Source organism: Enhydra lutris, unplaced genomic scaffold, assembly GCF_002288905.1.
Source record: "Enhydra lutris kenyoni isolate GAN:26980312 unplaced genomic scaffold, ASM228890v2 scaffoldscaffold47, whole genome shotgun sequence".
In the NCBI taxonomy this organism is placed as follows: domain Eukaryota; kingdom Metazoa; phylum Chordata; class Mammalia; order Carnivora; family Mustelidae; genus Enhydra; species Enhydra lutris.
Window position 1 is genome coordinate 9,718,235 of NW_019154131.1, and position 21,035 is coordinate 9,739,269.

A 21,035-nucleotide genomic window follows, 5' to 3' on the forward strand; every position below is an offset into this window, starting at 1 on the left:
TTTAAGGAAACTTCAAAAAACTGACAGATAGTAAATGCAGTAAGATTGGCAAAATGTTGATAACAGTTTAAAGCTGGGCACATTCAAATTCACTTTATGATGCTCTCTGCTTTAACATTTTCCATAACAAAAAAGCTTTTAAAACATTAGGCTTAAACATTCAATCCAAAGCTCTTCTCCACAATTATCTATCTCAAGCACTCATAGATTCAGTTTTTTGTTGGTTTTTTTTTTTAGTTCTAAAAGTTTTAATCATGACACTAAGATTAAGAGATTTTTTTTTTTTAAAGCAGATATACATTTTACTCTCTCAAAATTTTGTTTTGACAATTCTTCCGGAACTCTGAAAACTAGTTGAAAAATCACAAAATCACAAAATCACCTCTATGATCCCATTTTAGTTCCAAAGAGCTAACAGATTCATGAAAATCCATAGAAAACTGTCTATCTGCCAGTATTCAAATTTTCCTATTCTCCATTTCTCCCTACATACATATTTATTCTCTAGATGGGTTGCAGGATAACATGGGGGAAAAAAACAGCTTTTGAAAAAGAAGACCTTGGCTCTGCTATTCATCATCTGGAGGCATTAGACAAGACAGACCCTTATGGATCCTTAGCCTGGTTAGCTGTGTAAAATAAGGAGCCTGAACCACATTCTGCTCAATGTTCTAATAATCTGTGTTCTATCTCTGAAAAATCAATCTCTTAGTGTATACGATATTCATCATACAGTCACTCAAAAGAAACTGATTTTCTAAACTACTTCGAAATAAACTTAAACATGACATCAATGTATAAAAGGGTTAGAAATAAAATCTTTTACCACTCCAAGAAACTTTGCATGGCACGCTTTTATACTGAAGTACACTGTCTCCCATGGGTTTTTCACTTTCCTATTTTAGGCTGTGTTCTATCAATCTAGAGATCCAGCATTAATAGCAAGCTGTTATTTTTTCAAACTCATTATCCATTGTGGTTTTTCTGCAAAATGCTACATTTTTTTTTAAAGATTTTATGTATTTATTTGACAGAGAGTGAGAGAGAGAGCAAGAGAGGGAACACAAGCAGGGAGAGTGGGAGAGAGAGAAGCAGCCTTCCTACTGAGCAGGGAGCCAGATGTGGGACTCGATCCCAGGACCCTGGAATCATGACCTGAGCCAAACAAAGGCAGACGCTTAACAACCAAGCCACCCAGGGGCCCCTACATTTTCAAATCATGAAGTCTCCAGAGCACTGAAATAGGAGTATAATTTTCCCCTACTAAGTAGTCTTGGTCCTTCTAACATGGACGCAGGTTTGCCCCATCCAAAATGTTCTTCCTGGTTAAAACGCACGAAAGGAACAAAAGCTTCTGTTAGTTAGTAGACTAACAGAAGACTCCAGGAATTCTGACGAAAGCTTTCACCAATAATTTATTGTTTTCCTCTCTGTCTGAAGGATGCTCCTGTTGTGACTTTTCAACTACAGCAGTGTAGCTAAAGAAAATGAAATACGCTATGACAAAAACACTCTTGGAGTTTGATCTCCAGTGGCATCATGATGCATGGAGAGGTTCACAGAAAGTTTGGCAGGAACTGTAAATCGTTCACTTTCGATATGTTCAATAATAGGTTAAACAAACAAAAAAAAACCCCACAAAACTTAAAAATTGTGATTAAACCTTAAATTCAAACCATTTCTTTGCATGTATTCATCAAAAGCACTTGCATCTCTGATTTTGTCTGGCTCAAAATTTGATATTTGAACATTTGACATTTAATCCTTGTGATACAAACCTTAAGAATGTAAGGAATTGTTGGTGTTCTCTGTGGGTCCCAAAGGGGGCTTAAAAATTCTTCCAGGAAGATTACTAAGCATTTGCCTTGCCATTTGCTAGGACTTCATTTAATGTGAGTAACTCCCAGACAGTGGTTATTCAACTATTTGTAAAAGCTGCTCATTTACCCAGCTCCTATGTTTCTACAGACATCTTGAGATTCTATCAATTGTCAGACTGTAGTTTGGGCTAGAACACTGTTTTCCAAAATTTGAACCTAGAACTTTCCTCCTTATGGATACTTGAATGGAAAAAAAAGGAAGAAAAAGCGGCCCTAAAGTCACAAACTTAAACGCAATCAGGCAATTTCCACTCATGAAGAGTCACACTGATGGCACCCAATAGGATATTAAACATTCTACAAATTCAATAATAAAAGAAAAATGTTTACATTTTCATTCAGATAGAATTTTCCAAACCCAGCTGAATCCTCTTGTGTCTTGCGTGCTGAGTAACATTCCTTAAACTCACACTAAGAAATGCTGGTCTCTGATTCTGGTTCCATCACTAAGTTTCCTGTGCCTGGTTGAACTCATGATGCTGGGCCAGCACTATTAGTCTCTAGCCTGTGTTCCCTGGAGACTTTTGGTTTAATTCATTGGCTATTTAACATTGTATCCTCATAGAAAGCTACCAAGTGCAAACTGACATTGAGCCCAACATCTAAAACTATATTACTAATGAGAATATTTGAAAAATGAATATTGAATGAGAATATTGAAAAATTATTAGAAAGAAACCTTTAGGGCTCAGAAATCTATTATAATTTCAAAAGACTAATGGAAGAGACTTATTTATGTGACAGAACTGTAAATTTTTTAAAAATTAGTGTTAGCATTATTTCCTAGTACTCACAGCAATCATAACACGATTCCTAAATATTGGTTATTTGAGAGTCCAGTGTGCATTTCTAAACTACCCTTAAAATTGTAATTACATACCAATATACCTCTAAGTAGTGCCAGTTTGTGGTAACATACCAATTCATTGATTTTTACGTAAAGATTTACTTCTCATAGTGCTTAAAAGTAAGCTAGTTCTGAAGCATGGAGACAGTCCCCTCCTAGTCTGGCTTACATGATTTATTCTCTGTTAAGAACCTTTATTCATAAATAGTAAAAAAAAATATTTTTCTGCTCAGCAGGTCAAGGGCTGGAAATTTAATTTATTCATATTTAGTGCCCAATGCCTAGAAAGCTTCCTGGCAAATAATAGGCATTTGATAAATGTTAATTGACTCCAATGATCCCAAATCCTAAATGTGTAGGAATTAATAAAATTTTACTGCATACAAAGTCTTTTTGAATTTACATTTTATAAAACCAAGATTACAAGTTGTTTAAATATTCATCAGACTGAGAAGCTGCTAAATTTTCCATTTAAAAGCCCAGCTGTATACGACAAATATATTTACTGTATCATAAATGTCTATTAAATAGAGTTTCGGGAGCCTCAGATGCAAGCCTAGATGAACCGGCAGTGAAAGGTGCTGATATTGATACAGCACTGCTTCAAATGCCCAAGCATACCATCTGTCAGTCTGTGAAATTCCTAGGCATTAACATACAACAAGATTTAGTCCCAAAAAGTAATTTGAATTGGAGGAAAACAAAGACCTACTTCTTATTTTTCCTCTTTTTTCATAAATTACAAAGAGGCACTCTGATGATTTCGAGAAAAGCATACCAACTAGAAATTGAGTCTCAGGTGGAAAAAAATAAAGGTACAGGTCTCAGATGGTGTTTTTTCCGTGGTCTTGGAATAAAGGAAATTGTCAGCATGCACACAGATAAGCTCATCGGGTTCTATTAATTTAACCATTAACATTGAAAATGGTGGAACACTGTATCCAAAAAACCCAAAGTTTTCAATAGAGGTAGAAGCAGTCAGGAAGTTTAAGACTAGGAAATTCATAGAAAACATTAAGGAGGAAAAAATACTCCTGAATCTAAGAAGGGAATATAACAGTGACTATACAGTCCTTTGTTAGTGGCCAGTTTCCTGTTTCTTTCCCTTCTCTATGTGTTAAAACAACACAAATAAAAATGTGGGTATTACATAATGTGGATGTTGATAAATTTAATTTCCCTCACTACACATCAGGAGAAACGTAAACAAATTATACAGATTCCTACCAAATGTTTAATGCTATTACATAATGTTCAGTCTTAAAATGTTCATGTCTTTATTCTGCAAAATTAGAAATTGTAATTCTCTTATGACCAGGACATCGTAATTCTTCTGCGTTATGGGAAAAAAACAGAAAACAAGAAACGAACATATGAAGATAACTAATTATGTTTATAATACCCTAAAATAAAGATACTTTTTCTGGGCACCTGGGTAGCTGGGTGAATTAAGCCTCTGCCTTCAGCTCAGGTCATGGTCTCAGGCTCAGCAGGGAGCCTGCTTCCCCCCCACTCTCTGACTGCCTCTCTGCCTACTTGTGATCTCTGTCTCTGTCAAATAAATAAAATCTTTTTTTTTAAAGATATTCTTTCAATTAAATTATTAAAAGGTACATAAATTTTAAAAAGGCACCATAAATATTTGTCATTACATGAACCTAGATTTTGTGTTAAAAATTTGCCTAATTACTTTTGAAAATAGAATGAATATATTAGTTTGGCTATCTTATCTCCTTTATTTTAGCCTAGTTGGAAACAAAATCTCTGTGGCTTAGGTTGGTGTTTCAGATTATAAGGAAAAGTAGAATGCCACATATTGTCCATAATTTTGCTATCTTTGGTTCTTCAATTTCAAAAATCAGTGTTGCTAAGGGCTATGGCAAAAGTAGATTTTAATACAAAGTCAACACTACCAGAATAAGGCATACCCGGGAAATAATTAATGATAAATTTTAAACACTTCTGCCAGTTATAAACAGAAGCATATTTTAATCAACCAATAAGTAGTTATTGATTACCAATTTAGTACAGGGCTTTGTGGGAGAAACAAGTATAAGACACGTACCAAAGCTATTACAAATATCGAGTGAAACTCAACATGCCCTTTAGAACCCCTTTGTGACAGCCAAGTGTGTCTGAAGAACATGTGAAGACAGACAAGAACAACCCTGGGGCATTTTAGTTTCCAAATTTTAAAAAAAGTAATTTTCTAAGAACAAAAGGATGGCATCTGGCTTAGCAAATTTATAAAGATAGTACTGTACGTCCCTCATTTTTTTATTGTAGTACAAGACTTCTTCCCACAATGGCTTATTGTGCACATTACAAAGTCTTCAGGGTCTTGAGAATTAAAGCGACAGAGTTTTTTTAAGCACACTTGAGAATGGAGCATTCTTCCTGACTCTTAATAAAATATGCCCTCACAGACTTCTCCAGTAATTCTAGTCATCTTGACAAAAGAAAATCACCAAGACAATACGACGATTTTTACAAAGAGAAAGAATGACAGTTTCCCTTCTACTTTTCAAAAATGTTTTATAATATGATTTGAGATTGCCTTTACTCAAAAGGCTGAAAGAGGAATCAATTTCTACAAAGTGACACTCTCTATAATAAAGAACACCTACACTTCTGAACAACACACCCGTTCCCACACATTCACAGTGTTATTATTATTACCATTAGAATCTTTTCCAGAATAATTTTCTCCAGAGGAAAATATGGCTTTGTTTAAAACAAACTGACAATGCAAGTTAAACAAGCAATAAAATAGAAAGCGTTGAAGGTTTGGTTTTCATTCTTACTTCTGCAAGTCTGGTGAAAGTTCTCACCTTCACGAATGAGACTGATATTCTGCCTATCAATGTTTCATTTGTCCAAAAAATAACTTTTATGCCCCTACTATGCACCAGGGTGCTGTTACATAATAGCCAAATCCATAAGGTCCCTGCCTTCATAGTGCAGATGGGTTTAGACAATGAACCCCGCAAACAAGTACATAACTATTTATTATGAGAACAATGAAGGAACACTACTGGGTGTCAGAAGAGGAAAACAGGAAGACCGAATTTAGATCGAAATTCCTCAATTTAGGCTGGGGCTTAGAAGATGCCCCCCAATTTTTGAGATGAAGAGTTAGCAGAGGATAATCCCAGAGGGCGTGGGTGAGAGGAAGGTCTTGGGTTCTGCCTTCCCAAATATTAACAAAGCAACAAGCTAAAGTGCAGAAAACAGCAGCAAGGAACACGGCCTGCCCCTCATATGAGAGGATTCTGATTTTCTTCTAAGAGGAGTGGGAAATTACTGAAAGATTTAAGCAAAGGAGTAATACGTTGTTACTATGTTTTATAGAGATTTTGTCTACCGTTTGAAGAATAGATTTGGAAAGGCCAGGGGTTGGCTGGGGGGAGGTCATCTCAGAGCCAAAACTCTTCCAGCTGATTTTCAGATCCTTCCACAAAATGACCCATCACCTCTCCCAACTTCCTTACACAGAGAGAGCCCAGCCTCAGTGTCCAACATGGCCACTATGAAACTTACACTGCCTTTGGCAATGGTTTTCTCTCTGACAACTCTGCTCCCTTCTTTACCAGTTAAAAAATCTCACCACGCTAGAGGAGACCCACTGGACTCAAAGTCCAATTCCTCCAGGAAGATTTTTCACTATTTTTTTTTTCCTAGTGGAATATCTCTTTTTAAGAAGGTGCCACACCCAGCGTGGAACCCAACACAGGGCTTCAACTCACCACCTTGAGATCAAGACCTGAGCTGAGATCTGGAGTCAGTTGCTTAACCACTGAACCACCCAGTGCCCCCTTCACCCAGGTGCCCTACTGCAGATGTGTAGTAGTAAACATGTCCTAAGTAAGGAACTGATTTGGGCTTGAACTGCTATGCTTCGGTTATCTGCCTCCTGAGATAACCTAGTGTACTGCTCCCCAGCCTTAGAAACATAGACTCAAGTCATGGGCTAAAAACCATTGATAAAGAGATTTTTCTTTTTACATTTTTAGTAAACTGTAAAATTTGATTTAAAAGACAATTTTCAATTTTTTTTTGCTGTTGATATAAATCATATTTGCACATATACATACCAACAAGACACTGCAGTTAGTTAATATTTTTTTTATTTCTGTGCTTACTAATCTCCTGCTAGTTGCAGCAAAAAGGCAAGAGGATGTCTGATGAAATGTATTTAACCCGACAGACTTCAAGAACAAAAAAGAGCTAAAAGTTTAGATTTAGAGAGCCAAATAATACCTATGGAGTTATATTTTTTCCCCCAAGGCCGCCCTACAACTGGGTCATAGTTTCACCTAGAAGAAACAACCAGACTGACTTAGACGTGATGTCTGTGACATTACACTTGAATTTATTGTTTAGGCTGTACCTACTTCCAAAGGGAATTATGTCTTCCTTTAGATGGGAACAGTCAGTAAATGTCTCCTGCAACCTGTTATAAGGGTGGGTCCTCCCTGAAACACCCATACAGAGTAGCAGACTGATCTAATGGGAGCCGCAATTTGCGGTTTGGCTGCAAACCGGCCAATGAAAACAGACAAATCACAGTTGGTCACATGTGTGATTGAGGGTTCTAAGAGATCATTCTGTCTGGGAGAATTTTTGTAACTGTGGTGACACGTGACTAGTACATTATCTTCAAACTAATTTTACTGCCATCATTTTATGAAGAAAATATCTGTATTGACTCGATGAAATTTTGACTAAAGGAAACTTCAGAAACAAGCTGAAATCTTACTCTGATGTCCCCCGAGGAATCACCTCATCGCTTACCTTGATCTCTTTCGTGCCATGTTCGGCTTCCAGCAGCTGGTGAATTCGGAGACGGATAGAAATCTCCTGTAGGACTTGGTTCCATATTTTCGTCTATGGATATAGTTTTGGGTCTTTTGCTGTTAAAATATGACAACAATTGCTTTAATGGGATGACTAAGGAGGTGTGCAGCAGATGAAAATATGTAATTTGAGAAGAGTCTTACTAAGAAAATTTCCATAAACACAAGTAATAGCATTTCAGTATCTTTTCTGAAACAATGGAGAGCATTCCAGACTTCAATAGGAGTAGCAAACACTTCTAGTTGTACATGTCATTTATTACACCATATTATACCTATACCTGCCTAATGATAGGTTGCTTATTATATTTACCTTTTAAAATGTGTTTCCCAAGAAATATCTGTAGTAAAAAGTGAACTCATTTTTAAAAAGAAGATTTTATTTATTTATTCAACAGAAAGAGACACAACGAGAGAGGGAACACAAGCAGGAGGAATGGGAGAGGGAGAAGCAGGCTTCCTGCTGAGCAGGGAGCTCGATGCAAGGCTCGATCCCAGGACACTGGGATCATGACCTGAGCTGAAGGCAGATGCTTAACAACTGAGCCATCCAAGCACCCCTAAAAAGTGAATTCTTGATGTGATATGTGTACTAACTTTAAAATTATTAAGATTGGAAAATAAATAAATAAATAAGATCATTAAGAATGTACCTGACTCTTATTATTATTATCAATGATAATAATATTCATTAGCATAGCGCTGGCCATACCAGTATAATTCTTTCATATTAATTCAAACATTAAGGCAAAAGAGTCAGTAGAACATGAGATCTGGAGTGAAACCAGCCTAGTAGCAAATCTCGACTAGGCCACTCACTACTTCTTAATAGTAAGCTCCTTAACCTTTTTAAACTCAGTTTAATCATTTATAAAATGGAAATAATAAAACCTAGTTCAAAGAGGAGTGGTTGAGAGGATTAAATATAAAGCTCTTAGTAAAGTGGTTGGCATTTAGAAGATACTTATTAAGTAGTAATTATTATGAGTAACCATATAATTAATAATGTAAAAATTTTGTAGGACTTTATTGATTATAAATTATTTCATATATTCTTCTTTATATTATTTTATAAAAAATTAGGTTATGATCTTTTATCCTCAAGATCAACCATGAAAAATATGTCATTGCCAAATTCATTCAAACAGTATGCTTTTGGAATGATACATTTTAGGAGCACCTGGATGGTTCAGTTGGTTAAGTGTCCTACTCTTATTTTGGCTCAGGCCATGATCTAAGGGTCGTGAGATTAAAACCTGCATTTGGCTCCATGCTGGGTGTCGAGCCTGCTTAAGATACTCTCTCTCTCAAAATATAAATAAACAAACAATAGAATTTAATAAAGAACATATGGCTCATCCTTATTAAGAAAAGTGACTATTTACAGCAGAGATGAAAAAGTTGTCATGGGGGTACCAGGATGGCTCAGTCTATTAGGCCTCCTACTCTTGATTTCAGCTCAGGTCATGATCTCAAGGTCGTAAGATTAACTCCTGTGTTGGGCTCTGTGCTGGGCATAGAGCCCGGTTAAGATTCTCTTTCTCCCTTTCCAAACCGCCCACCTCCCCACCCTCAAAAATAAGTAAACAAACATATACATTTTTTTTCATATATAGATGAAAAAATATGAAAATTTATGTCATGGCATAGGTCATTTTGCATGAGATACTGTTATCATATATTCCCATCAATATCCTATTAAACAGTCAATTATGACTATGAAAATGGATTTTTTTCCTTAAATTAGAAAAATAAAAGACCTCATGTACATTTCTACAGGTAAAAACCAACGAGAGGTTATCTTCCGTAATAACTTTGTGCAGTGATAATAAACACAATGTCATAAGACTTCAGAGTTGGCGCTGATTTCTTAAGTCCTATCCGTAAATCAGCCCTTCCTTTTCTTACAAGTGGAGAGACAAATGTGGAGAAATTCAGTGAATTTCCCACGGCATATTAGTGGAAGCCATCTGCCACAAAGGAAGGACTTCTGAATTCCAAGACTGTGTTCTTTTTGCTGCACTGTTTCCAAATCCTAGAAACCTGTGTACATCCGGAATCCTAGAAGCACGTGTAGATACTCACAGAGGTACCTGTGATTAATATTTGACTCACAACTCCCAGAGTATTAACATGATGTCGAAGACAACCATTTCTACCCATGGGAAACCACAGTGGGAGTCAATAACAGGCCTTTAATTTATTCCTATGGTATCCAAAGTTAGAATGCGTGTCTTTTCAAACTCTCCTTTAAACTAATTCTCTCAGCTGTGAATCAGTAGCAAATACGTATGAAAGACTGAAAGTGAGAGAGAAAAGATTTTCATAAGGAAATAGTAGATGTTTTTCAAACCTTTTTTATTCTGAATGGCATAATATCTGAAACCAAATGACTATGAAGAAAGATCTGTGTTGATAACATACTGATCCATCAGACCAAGTAGAAATGTCCTATTCACATTTCAAATTTAGAAAAACTAAAGCATTTTTAAGACCCAACCATGTCACAGACAATCTGAGTGACAATAAACCAAATTACCTTGCTATGTAACCTAACCTATATGAAAACACAGTTTGATCATAAATGATATAAAATTGAACTTAGTTAATAAACAGAAAAATGTGCACAGCCCCGTAATTAATTCAAATACAATTAACTTTCATTATTGAGAAGAGCATAGGAAAGTAATTACCCAAATATTCTTTAATTGTTAAAAAAGGGCTATTACAAAATGAAATGTTTTGCTCTGAAATTCATGTACACTCTTACATTTAATCATGGGTATAAGTAATGCTCTGAAAATGATATGGATCTCCATACGTTGAAGATCCAATTTAAAAAAACTATAAAGCTGTAATATTTATTCATCTTACTTTTCAATAACTCAGTCCTCTTCTAACATTCTCTAACAGTGGAAGAGTGGAACGGACCATCACTATATCCTACACCAACAACTTTCCAGGCTAGTTATCCCTCAAATAAATAGGAAATCTCTTTTTAAACTTTTGTGGGACTCAAAGTCACAATCAGAAGGTCAAAAGACAAAAGTGAGAATGTCAACAGGGAACTAAAAAGTAAAGTAACATCACTGTAGCTCTTCCCCAACAAAGGCTGATCAAACCAAATCTCAGAGCAAGTAGTATTTTCATTGGGGACTGAGAATCAACTAAATTATTAAAAAAAAAAAATACCAGCTCACTGCAGACATTAGCCAAGCGTGGCCTAGAATAAGGCCTTTACTTTTAAGGTTAAGTAGATGACACATTTTATTTTTCATGTTTTATTTTACCCAGCTTGGATAAGATAGTAGGGTAAAAGTTACCAGTATGGATCAATCTGTAGACCAGGGCTCTCTGCCATGACAACATTGCTTGTAAGTTGCTAAAAGATTTAGTGAACTTGTAGAATTCATAGAAAATTATAAAATCATATTCACATTTTTATATAAAGGAAATATAGTACCCTTGTCCTACCCCAAACCCAAATATGTTTTTAATGCTTTGAACAATTACATTTGATTTCCAAATATCAATATAAATTTAACCAGGTTAAGAGTAACTATGTAGAATCAGCAGAAAGTCTGGAATTCTTGGCTTTGTTTCCCCGATCTCTTTATCTACCCACCTATCTGCATATCTACCTCTCCACCCAGCTGCCTATAGACTGAGAACAGGACTGAGAACAAGTGTATATAGACTGAGAACTCCTCTTCCAGTTACCTGCTTGGTGGAGAAGACAGTGACCTCTGAAGATTGACCCCCGAGTTCATGTCATGATAGTATGGTTGGCTCGGGATTTCTCCAATTGGGAAGTTGACTCCAGTTCCCTGGGTTATGGGCGCTGAGGAATAAAACAGAAAGAAACATCAGGAATGACTTTTACACTTGTCATCTCTATTTGAATGTAATAATCTAATACGTTCCACACCTCCGGGCAAACTCTCTTTACCCTGAGACTCCAGTGTCAACTGTCCACCAGGATACAACTTGAAGACTTCCTCACAAGGCCAGTGTTCAAGTCTGGAAACTTGAGGCACTCAGACTATAATCATTGGTTACCACTTCCCTATTCCCACTCTCCAACCTCTTCACTCACTCCTTTGTATTACTTTTCACTAAGTCTGTCGCCACACTAGTCTATAGATGCGTCAGAGGAAACGACATGTTTCCTATTACTCAGCACCAAGCAAGGGGCTTTGTACTAAGCTGGTTCTTTTTTTTTTTTAAGATTTTATTTATTTGATAGACTGAGAGTATAAGAGAGAGAGCACAAACAGGGGGTGGGGAGAGGGAAGAGCAGACTAACCCCTAAGCAGGGAGCCCAACGAAGGGAACGACCCCAGGACCCTGGGATCATGACCTGAGCCAAAGGCAGACATTAACCAAATAAGCCAGCAGGTGCCCCCTAAGTTGGTTCTCAAAAACCAAACCCCTCTTAAGTTAATCAAATTAGAATATTAGCATGTTAGAATGCATTACAAACCATATGAATAATTATTTGATATAACGAATTCTTGTATAAGGGCAGGTATACAAGTGAAATGACAAACATGAAATAAGAGCCAAGTTTGTTTTTTTTTCCCCCCAAAATACATATTCAGGTTCATATATGAAGAGATTAGTGTGGCTTTACTCAATAGTTTTTTTGTTTTGTTTTTTTTGTTTGTTTGTTTTTAATTGGGGGCACCTAGGTGGCTCAGTGGGTTGGGCCTCTGCCTTTGGCTCAGGTCATGATCCCAGGGTCCTGGGATCAAGCCCCGCATCGGGCTCCCTGCTCAGCGGGGAGCCTGCTTCCCACCCCTCTCTCTGCCTGCCTCTCTGCCTACTTGCAATCTCTCTATCGTATAAATAAATAAAATCTTTTTTTAAAAAAAGTTTGTATCCCCAACTTTACAAAAATCACTTATAATGACTCATGAAAAAAATTAAAAATAAATAATTTATTTATTAAAAGTAAGAATAAATAAAAGGTACTCATGGAGTTTTATACTTCAAAGTATTATTTTGTATATCAAGAAATTTTTTTGACTTTGCTGATACAGTATGAGCTGAGATTCTTCGATGTAAGTATTGGTTTTCGTATAATGGATCACATGTGTTCAAATTAAAAAAATTTGTTTCTAGACATCTTGAATAGATTCGTGAGGCAGCACATTGTATTAGAATAAGTAGAGTCTTAGGAGGTAGTTTAGTTTGTTTGAACTTAGGATAGTTTGAACTCCCTCTGACACTTCTGAGCCATGTGCCTCAGTTTCCCAAGCTAGAAAATGAGAATACCAGTCACCTACCGCCTATGATTATTTTGAAGATGAAATGAGATAAGGAGTGATAGCAGCCCAGCATCGTGCCCAGTGCATAATAGGTATTCAACCAATGTAAGAGCCCTTCTTTCCTTGATTTCTTCCCCACATCTCTTCCCTGGCAGTCTGGAGTGCTTAGCAAAGAGTGAACAGTTCGAACAGCACTAAAAGCAGAGGAAGGGTTATAAATGAACCTATTTGTTGAAAGTCTGTTCCTTCAACAAGTTGCTTATGTCCATTACTGGCAGGTGCTGCAAGGGATACAAAATAGTCTAAGATAGTTCCTGTCCTTAATAAAACAGATTGGGCAACAAACTGGGTAAACAAAACACTCATGAAAAAATAGAAATACCAGCATACTGCAAATTATAATGAAACTGTCCAAATAAATGACAGCCCCAATAAACGCTATGGGATTTCATGCGAAGAAGAACCCCATACAAGCTCAAATGATCCAAGAATTCTCTGAAGAAGCCAGAGCTTGCACTAGACTTTGCAGAATGAGTAAGTTCTTAAGGAGAGGTCATTCTCAATAGGAGTGACTACAAGACCAACATCTCGGGCAGAGAATAAAAGTGAGACCAGGCAGGTGGGCATCAAAGGACAGTGCTGAAGAATAGTTTCTTTCCTTACCTTTTTTTTTTTTTAGATTATTTATTTATTTATTTGACACAGAGAGAGAGAGAGAGAGAGAGAGAGAGATCACAAGTAGGCAGAGAGGCAGGCAGAGAGAGAGGGGGAAGCAGGTTCCCCGCTGAGCATAGAGCCTGATGCAGGGCTCAATCCCAGGACCCTGAGACCATGACCCAAGCCAAAGGCAGAAGCCCAACCCACTGAGCCACCCAGGCGCCCCTCTTTACCTTTTTTAAAATCAGGCCTTCAAAAGCTCTAAGGAGAGAAAGTATGTCCAGGGCTATGGCAACGAAACTCCAGAGCCCCTATGATTCACACTAAGAACATACAGTCTACTTAATCTTCCTCTCTTCCAACTGTTTCAAATCGAATACATGATTCATAAAGGAATTTCAGGGAATTTTCCTTACCCAGAATTTTAATGTGTTCACTACATGTGTTCGCTGTCAGCTGAATTGTGTGTCAATATCAGGTCGGCCAAGATTTACTTTAAAATATTTTTAAGAAAGTATGATTAGGAAGCACATGTGTTACTGCAGAGAAGTAATCAAAGAATATATGATGAATCTCTCTCTTCCCCTATTAAAAATTAAATCAATATATACAAGATTAGTCTCAGCTCCAAACTTCCAGAGTTTATGCCTTCTGTTAAATTCTTCTTTTTATATAATGTACTTTACTTTCATTTGAATAACACAGAAAATATTTGTATTCAATGGGTGACTATGCCAAATGGCTTGAATTCTTTGGGCAGCTAAAATGGAACTGTTTGTTGTGGCTTGAGGTACACCGGAGGTTAAAAAAAAAAAAAAAAAAAAAGCAAGGTAAGAAATCCCACAGTAACCACATGCTTTAAAGTTTATTATTAGAACCATGTTCTATGTGACATTGGAAAGCAGGGTGTGTGCTAGAAGGAGGCATTTGAGAGACTCGGGGAAAGTCAGTAATCTGTCCAGCCTTCTGCAACAGTAATGGATACAATTCAGACTGAATTACTAAAAGGAAATTTACAGGTTATAACTTATGTAAAGTACTTGCAATTTATTAAGCTCATACAACATTTAAGCAAAGATCTGTAGTTTCTATTTCATACATATGGCTTAAGCGTCAACACAGATTGCTTGGCCATAAACATACTGGATGAAATTTATAGTAGAATAATAATAATAATAATAAAAATCTTTGGAAATTTTTTTTTCCGAATTTTCTTGCAGAAGGATTATTACAGATTCTCATGACGGCAATCAAAACAATTTACCCACAGATTTATACATGAGCATTGCAAAAATGTAATGTGCCTTCTGACATTAAAGGGGAGAGTACAAGAAGAAGAGTAGCTTAATAATACACGGCCAAATTCTAAAGCAGTGCTCACCAAATACATTTCATAATAAAGAGAGTTTGTGTTGGGCACCTGGGTGGCACAGTCGGTGAAGCACCTGCCTTCGGCTCAGGTCACGATCCTCAGGGTCCTGGGATCGAGTCCCGAATCGAGTTTCTTGCTCAGCAGGTGGCCTGTTTCTCCCTCTCCCTCTGCCTGCTGCTCTGCCTACTTGTGCTCTCTATCTTGCTGTCAAATAAATAAATAAAATCTTTTTAAAAATAAATAAATAAATAGAGTATGTGAGCATGGCAAGTCCCAGGCTGATGCTCCTGTTTAAAGCCTCTGGAAGAACTTCCATCAGATGCAAAGATCTGCGTTAGCACCTCTCCTGGACAGCTGCAAGGTCTGAAAGCTGCAAATCATGTTTAAGAGGCTGCCAATATCCTCTTAGAGACGAAGCTCCAAAGAACCTCAGATTCTAAGGGTGAGAGGCCAACCCTTAATCTCTCTTATTGTTCTTCTCACTCCAAAAGCTGATCCTAAATCAACTTTCAAGATGGAGATAATATGATTCAACAGAATGATCACTATCCTAAAACAGGGGAGCTTCATTAACTAAAGTCAACAGACACATTAGTGGGTCATGTGATAGTCAAACCCGGGAGGCCAGAAACCATTAACATACTGTAAACCCTCAAGAAGTCAGAATTTGTGATATACAGCATAAGGGTCATGCTGAAGTCTCTGCTTACTTGGCAAACACCTATTTCATAAATAGCGAAGTTGAACTGTGCAAATATGATTATGATGTGGATATATTAAGACACTTAGGATAACTTCTCAAGCATTTCAGAGACACCTATTTACATACAGAGGAGAAAATAAATGTTTGCTGAGTAAATTAATGAATGCATATACATAATTAATATACTAATTACAGATCAGTAATGTGTGTTGTAACAGATAACTTAAAAACCTCGAAGAGAGGTTTAAAAAGAATGAGTGAAATATATTAAATTTGCCTCACTTTGGAACTGTTCTGGAAAGGTGTTTTTTAAGTCTTTCTTTATGTGTAAGTTCAGAGTTTTCAAAATATCACTCTGGGCTTTCCAAGGTTCTATCTGGCTGTCCTTCTGAAGGGTCTAGCATGATGTTACCTATAATGAGGAACTGGTAATAATTTCTAACAGATGACTTTTCGGTCCATCTCATAAGGAGGAGGAAATAATATCACGAAACTTATGGGGTGCCTCGTGGGTTAAAGCCTCTGCCTTCAGCTCAGGTCATGATCCCAGACTCCTGGGATCGAGCCCCACATCGGGCTCTCTGCTCCGCGGGGAACCTGCTTCCTCCTCTCTCTCTGCCTGCCTCTCTGCCTACTTGCGATCTCTGTCAAATAAATAAATAAAATCTTAAAAAAAAATACCACAAAACTTAGGAAAAGACAAATTTATAACAAATAATGTTATAAAGTCTGGTAACTGTAGCAGAACAGTGTAGGAAAAACACCTACACCCCCCCAGACACACCCCACCCACTCCACTTTCAAATTCCCCCTTCCTTACATGAATGCCAGAAAGTGGTAGTGAATAAGTCAGGCACGTTCCTTTCCAAATTAAAAATAAACACAGAAAACACTTTCAAATGTCGGAGGCCTTCCATACCACGTTATTGATCGGGAAAAACACGCAGGGCTCGTGGCAGCCTTGGTCAATGGAGAAGACCATCAGAGTCCTCTTATCCCGCAAATATGAATCCTAGAGTTGCTCGGATACAGGATAGTAGGTTTTGGTCTCCTGCACTGCGCTAAGTAAACAGATCCATGACAGAAGTCTTTGGGGCACATATTTATCTACCGCGGCATATGTCAGAAAGATCTTACTGAAGATCTTAAACATTTGTGTAGGCAACTGCCTGCGATATATGCTATTTTCACTGGCCACTCTAGAAAGAGGAACCTTTTAAGTTAAATCTGGTTTGAAAGACATAGTCACCTACCAGCCGGGGGATTACTGCATGGTCACAACTCTAACTCACTCCCTAAACTTACCCTCAGTAACTTGCTTTACTCTTTTGGGATCACCACAATTCTTGTTTGAGACCTCTGAATTTGACCCAGATGGAAAACACAACTTAAACAAGGACAGAACGCCACTACACCATTTGAGTAACATCATCCAAACCGGTGACGCTCTCTAACAAAATACCAGGTAAAAATAGAGCCTTCAAAATTACATAAATAAGCTAAATCAAAGAGAATGAGAAGAAATGAGTCACCTACTTTAACATGATGAATGCCTTAACAGCTACATCTTAGGTATATTTGTACACACGAGAAATACGTAAAAGACTTAAGTCAATAAACTTCTCCCTTGCTTAGGTAGCTGGCCAGGTGAACTTAACCCAAGAAAAATCTCATCCGGCCTATCAAGAATGGTGTCTCAGGTGAGGTGGCCAGTTAAAACAATTGGACATTGTTTCGGATCACAATAGCTTTCTATCTATATCCAAACTACAATCTGCAAAGTTAATTTCTGCATCTCTCTACACTCTGCATGTTACTGTGTATATCCTGTACATCTCCAAGCCCCCACCAAAACGTTAGTAAAATGAAAAAGCACTTATCTACAGGAAACTTATGTGGGTTATCATAACAACATGGAGTACATGTAATTAATCACACTTCCTTTGATATAAATGACCATCTATGGTCACAGAGAGAACAGTGAATTAAATGAATACTAGTAACACAGCAATCAGAACAACCCCCCAATTATTTTTGAACTACAAAAGTTTGATGATCTAAAGGCAAATATTTTAGAAAATCTGACAAAATATATCCAATAATAATTTCATCAACAAGACGGAAATTTTAAAACTCAGATTTTCCCCATAAGTGGTTATTCTTAATACTGTGTTGAAGGTTCAGAATAGAAAATATTTAAAATCATAATGTATAATCAAATAATAACAAAACAGTTTACTTACTTCTGGATACCCTCACAAGTTCGGACACGTTGAAGACTCCAGATTTTACAAAACTATCCTCCAGGTAACCTGAAAATAAATATTGAGAGGAAAAAGATCAGCACAAGCAGGAAGCAAACAAATGATTAAACGCTAGGATTTGTTCAAGTGTTTTTAAACCAAAGGTTAGAACAAAAACTAAGTGTGCTTATAACAAACACAAGTGAAAGCAAAACTCTCTGAATGCAATCTGGGGTCTGTTTAAACAAAAGTAAGAAGTTGAAATGCCAAATAATTTCCTAGGGAAATTTTTCCACCGCCTGCTAAATGTACAGGGCAACTGGAATGGTTTTATTTGCCACAGCCCACGCATTGAGAATGAAGTCAGGGGTTCTTACCAAATGTATTCAGCTCGGTAGCACCTGGTAGACTGAAGTCTACCCATTTATAAAAAAGAAAGAAAGAAAAAGGAAAACCACAACCACAATTAGAACCTTGTTGGAATTACTTCAAAGATCTCTTGAAACCACTGTTCTTACACAAATCCTTCCCTGATTAAAGAAAAGCGAACTGTTGTTAGCAGCCCTCCCTCACCCTTGTTCCAAGGTCATGAATCACACAAAAGCAGAACTTGTACGTACAGCAAATACTTTGCATAGACCTATTTCCACGCACCTTTGATATACCCCACATGACTTCAATGCCCTCTCCCTCTTGCTACTACTTCCTTGGACTCCCTTCATTTCAAGAACTGTGTCCTTTTTCTAGCAAACAGTGACCAATCCAGGCCTCCAGAAATACCACAGGACCCTTCGGTGACATGGCCCACCGTTCAGGGGCCTGAGTAAGTTCTGTGCTGTCTGAGATCTGGTCAAGCTGTGTCCAGGATTAGAAATGAGGACTTCCATAAATGCCCAGTCGTGTCCCCAGCTTCTCATTGATATGCAGGACATGTACTGAGGGCGAAAGAGGGACGGAATACCAGAAGGAGGGATATGGTTACTCTCTGCTTCCCAGGAAGAGAATAAGAAAAGCCTGAAAACCCTCAGAATGCAAAAGTTTCCAGGAAAACAAACTCTGGATTCTAAGAACTGGCAACTGGATCAGATGGTACATACAGTTTTAGGGCTGACCAAGGGATTCGATTCAGGGCAGGAATGTGAGTCAGGGGGCTGGCATTCAACTTCCGACCATACTTTATCAGCGTGGAATCCTGATCATGTTATTAGACTCTTTGTATCTCAGACTCCCCATTTAAAAACTAGAGTTAATAATTGTGAATTGTGAATGTGTAAAATGTAGTAAAATTGTGAATGATAAGTGAGATAAAAACATAAAATCCACACTAGGCACTCATTAAATGTTCCCAATGAGTTAGGTTTGGCCAGTTGGGTCAACAACCACTTATACGTTGAATTACGTACACAGGATTCCAGACAGTCTCAAATCACGTGTAAATCTTTATTTAGAAATTTTACCAGAACAAAAGCTACCACACTACTTTTCAATTGTACATAGCATGAAAGGACAGAAAACCATTCAATGAGCTTATATGCATCACTTCTGTGAACCAAGGAGCCATGCATGTCTGAACACTATTCTATCCACCGTTCACCTTCTTTAGAAGCAGAACAAAAGAAAGAGTGTGAAGGAATTATTGGATCTCAGCTGGTGATAAAACTTATCATATTACATTATCATATTAAGTATTACTAAGTATCATGTTAAGTATTACTTTGAAAAAATATACATTTTTAAGAAGGTAATGACAAAATGTCCCCTTTTGATGTACCTGTATCTTAGGAAACTCCTAGTTCTCTAGCAACTTAATTTTTCACAAGGTTGAATTCATTTCACTGATTATTGAGAAGCTTTTAGGTAGCCAATACTGTACAAGGTACTTAAAGTCATGAAGACAAAAAAAGGACATGGAGTCCCTTTGTGTGATTGGAGGGAAAGATATTTTCAATTTTCTGAACCATGGTAGGTTATTATCATATAAAACGACAACAAATGCAACACACATCTTTGTAAAATATAACAAATTATACTTTATATACAGTAAATATAAAATTTTATATTGGCAAATACATTAAATATAAAGACCTTATTTATCTTGATGGCAGCTCATATACTTAACCAACCAGACAAGATTTATTTGTCCTCCCTCAACTGTACTCTGTAAATGTCTGTCCTCCTACCTTTCTTGTGCATTTAGCTCCCCCAGTCAGATGGCTCTGTCTCTACCTACTTTGCTCTCATCCTGCAACGTCCCACTCGACCACCATCCACCCCGTGACCCGTTCCCCCACCCTCCTCTCCCAATCCCTGTGCCAGTCAGAAATCATCTCTTTCTTGTGAATTCACAGAGCACCTAGTTTGTACTTACTTACATCCCTTTACACATTCAAGTGTCCAGGATATCTGTTTTCAAGTCTTGTGGTTCTTATGGGATTATCAGCTCCTTTATTTGGGAGAATGCCTGGGTTTTGTTCATCTCTGAATCTCCCTTAACAACCACCTCAGTGCCTGTATATACAGTAACTACTAAATCAATGCTTACAGAACAAAATTTTAGATTTTAACTTTTTGGAACAGGGTCATAAATAAGCATCTTGGTAATTATGTAACGATGTAGGTGTAGATGGCTTAAGGTTGAAGGATAATTATACTGACCCTAGTTATTCCCTGCAACTCATCGGCTGAGGGGTCCATTTAGGCTTTGGGGTAGAGTGGGAAAGAATGATGATCAGATTCAGATTATATATCTAACTTCCTTACGTACTGGTGTACAACTTGAAGCATTTAGTACAAAGTAACTACCCAGAAGCTAGAAGTGTTTGAAGAGTCAGAGTTCAAAAATATTTGTAAAATAAATACACGAATGAGCGACGAGGGAACATTTCAATATATTTATATAAATGAAATCATGCGTCATATGTAATAACATTTCAATATGTAGATATCATCTGAAGTTCATTTCCTCATTACTCTAGTGAGTAGTCAGGGCTCCACCAGCGTCTTGGCCATACCCATGAAGACGGAATGGTGTGTGGACGTCAGGAGCCGAATCATACTGGTGGGAGGATCCCCCTGAAGCTAATCCTACCAGCAGAAGACAGCCAGTCACACACAGGCAAATACAATAACTATCTCACCGAAGAGGGAAAGCAATTCAGAATGGAGCCGGGTGTTTCTCCATCCCTCATCTCATGTTCTGAGAAATCT

General features: G+C 37.4%; 1 protein-coding gene across 3 annotated transcripts in view; it reads right to left on the bottom strand.

Annotated features, from left to right (window-relative positions):
- LOC111156574 (nuclear factor I B) overlaps window positions 1–21,035 on the bottom strand; it is a 304,583-nt gene that overhangs the window by 49,451 nt on the left and 234,097 nt on the right. For all 3 annotated transcript variants that reach the window (XM_022517559.1, XM_022517561.1, XM_022517560.1), the window contains exons 4-6: window positions 17,829–17,897; window positions 11,304–11,424; window positions 7,522–7,640 (exon numbers count right to left, since the gene is read on the bottom strand). In XM_022517559.1, coding sequence (XP_022373267.1) covers window positions 7,522–7,640; window positions 11,304–11,424; window positions 17,829–17,897 — 309 coding nt within the window. The remainder of the gene's footprint in view (window positions 1–7,521; window positions 7,641–11,303; window positions 11,425–17,828; window positions 17,898–21,035) is intronic.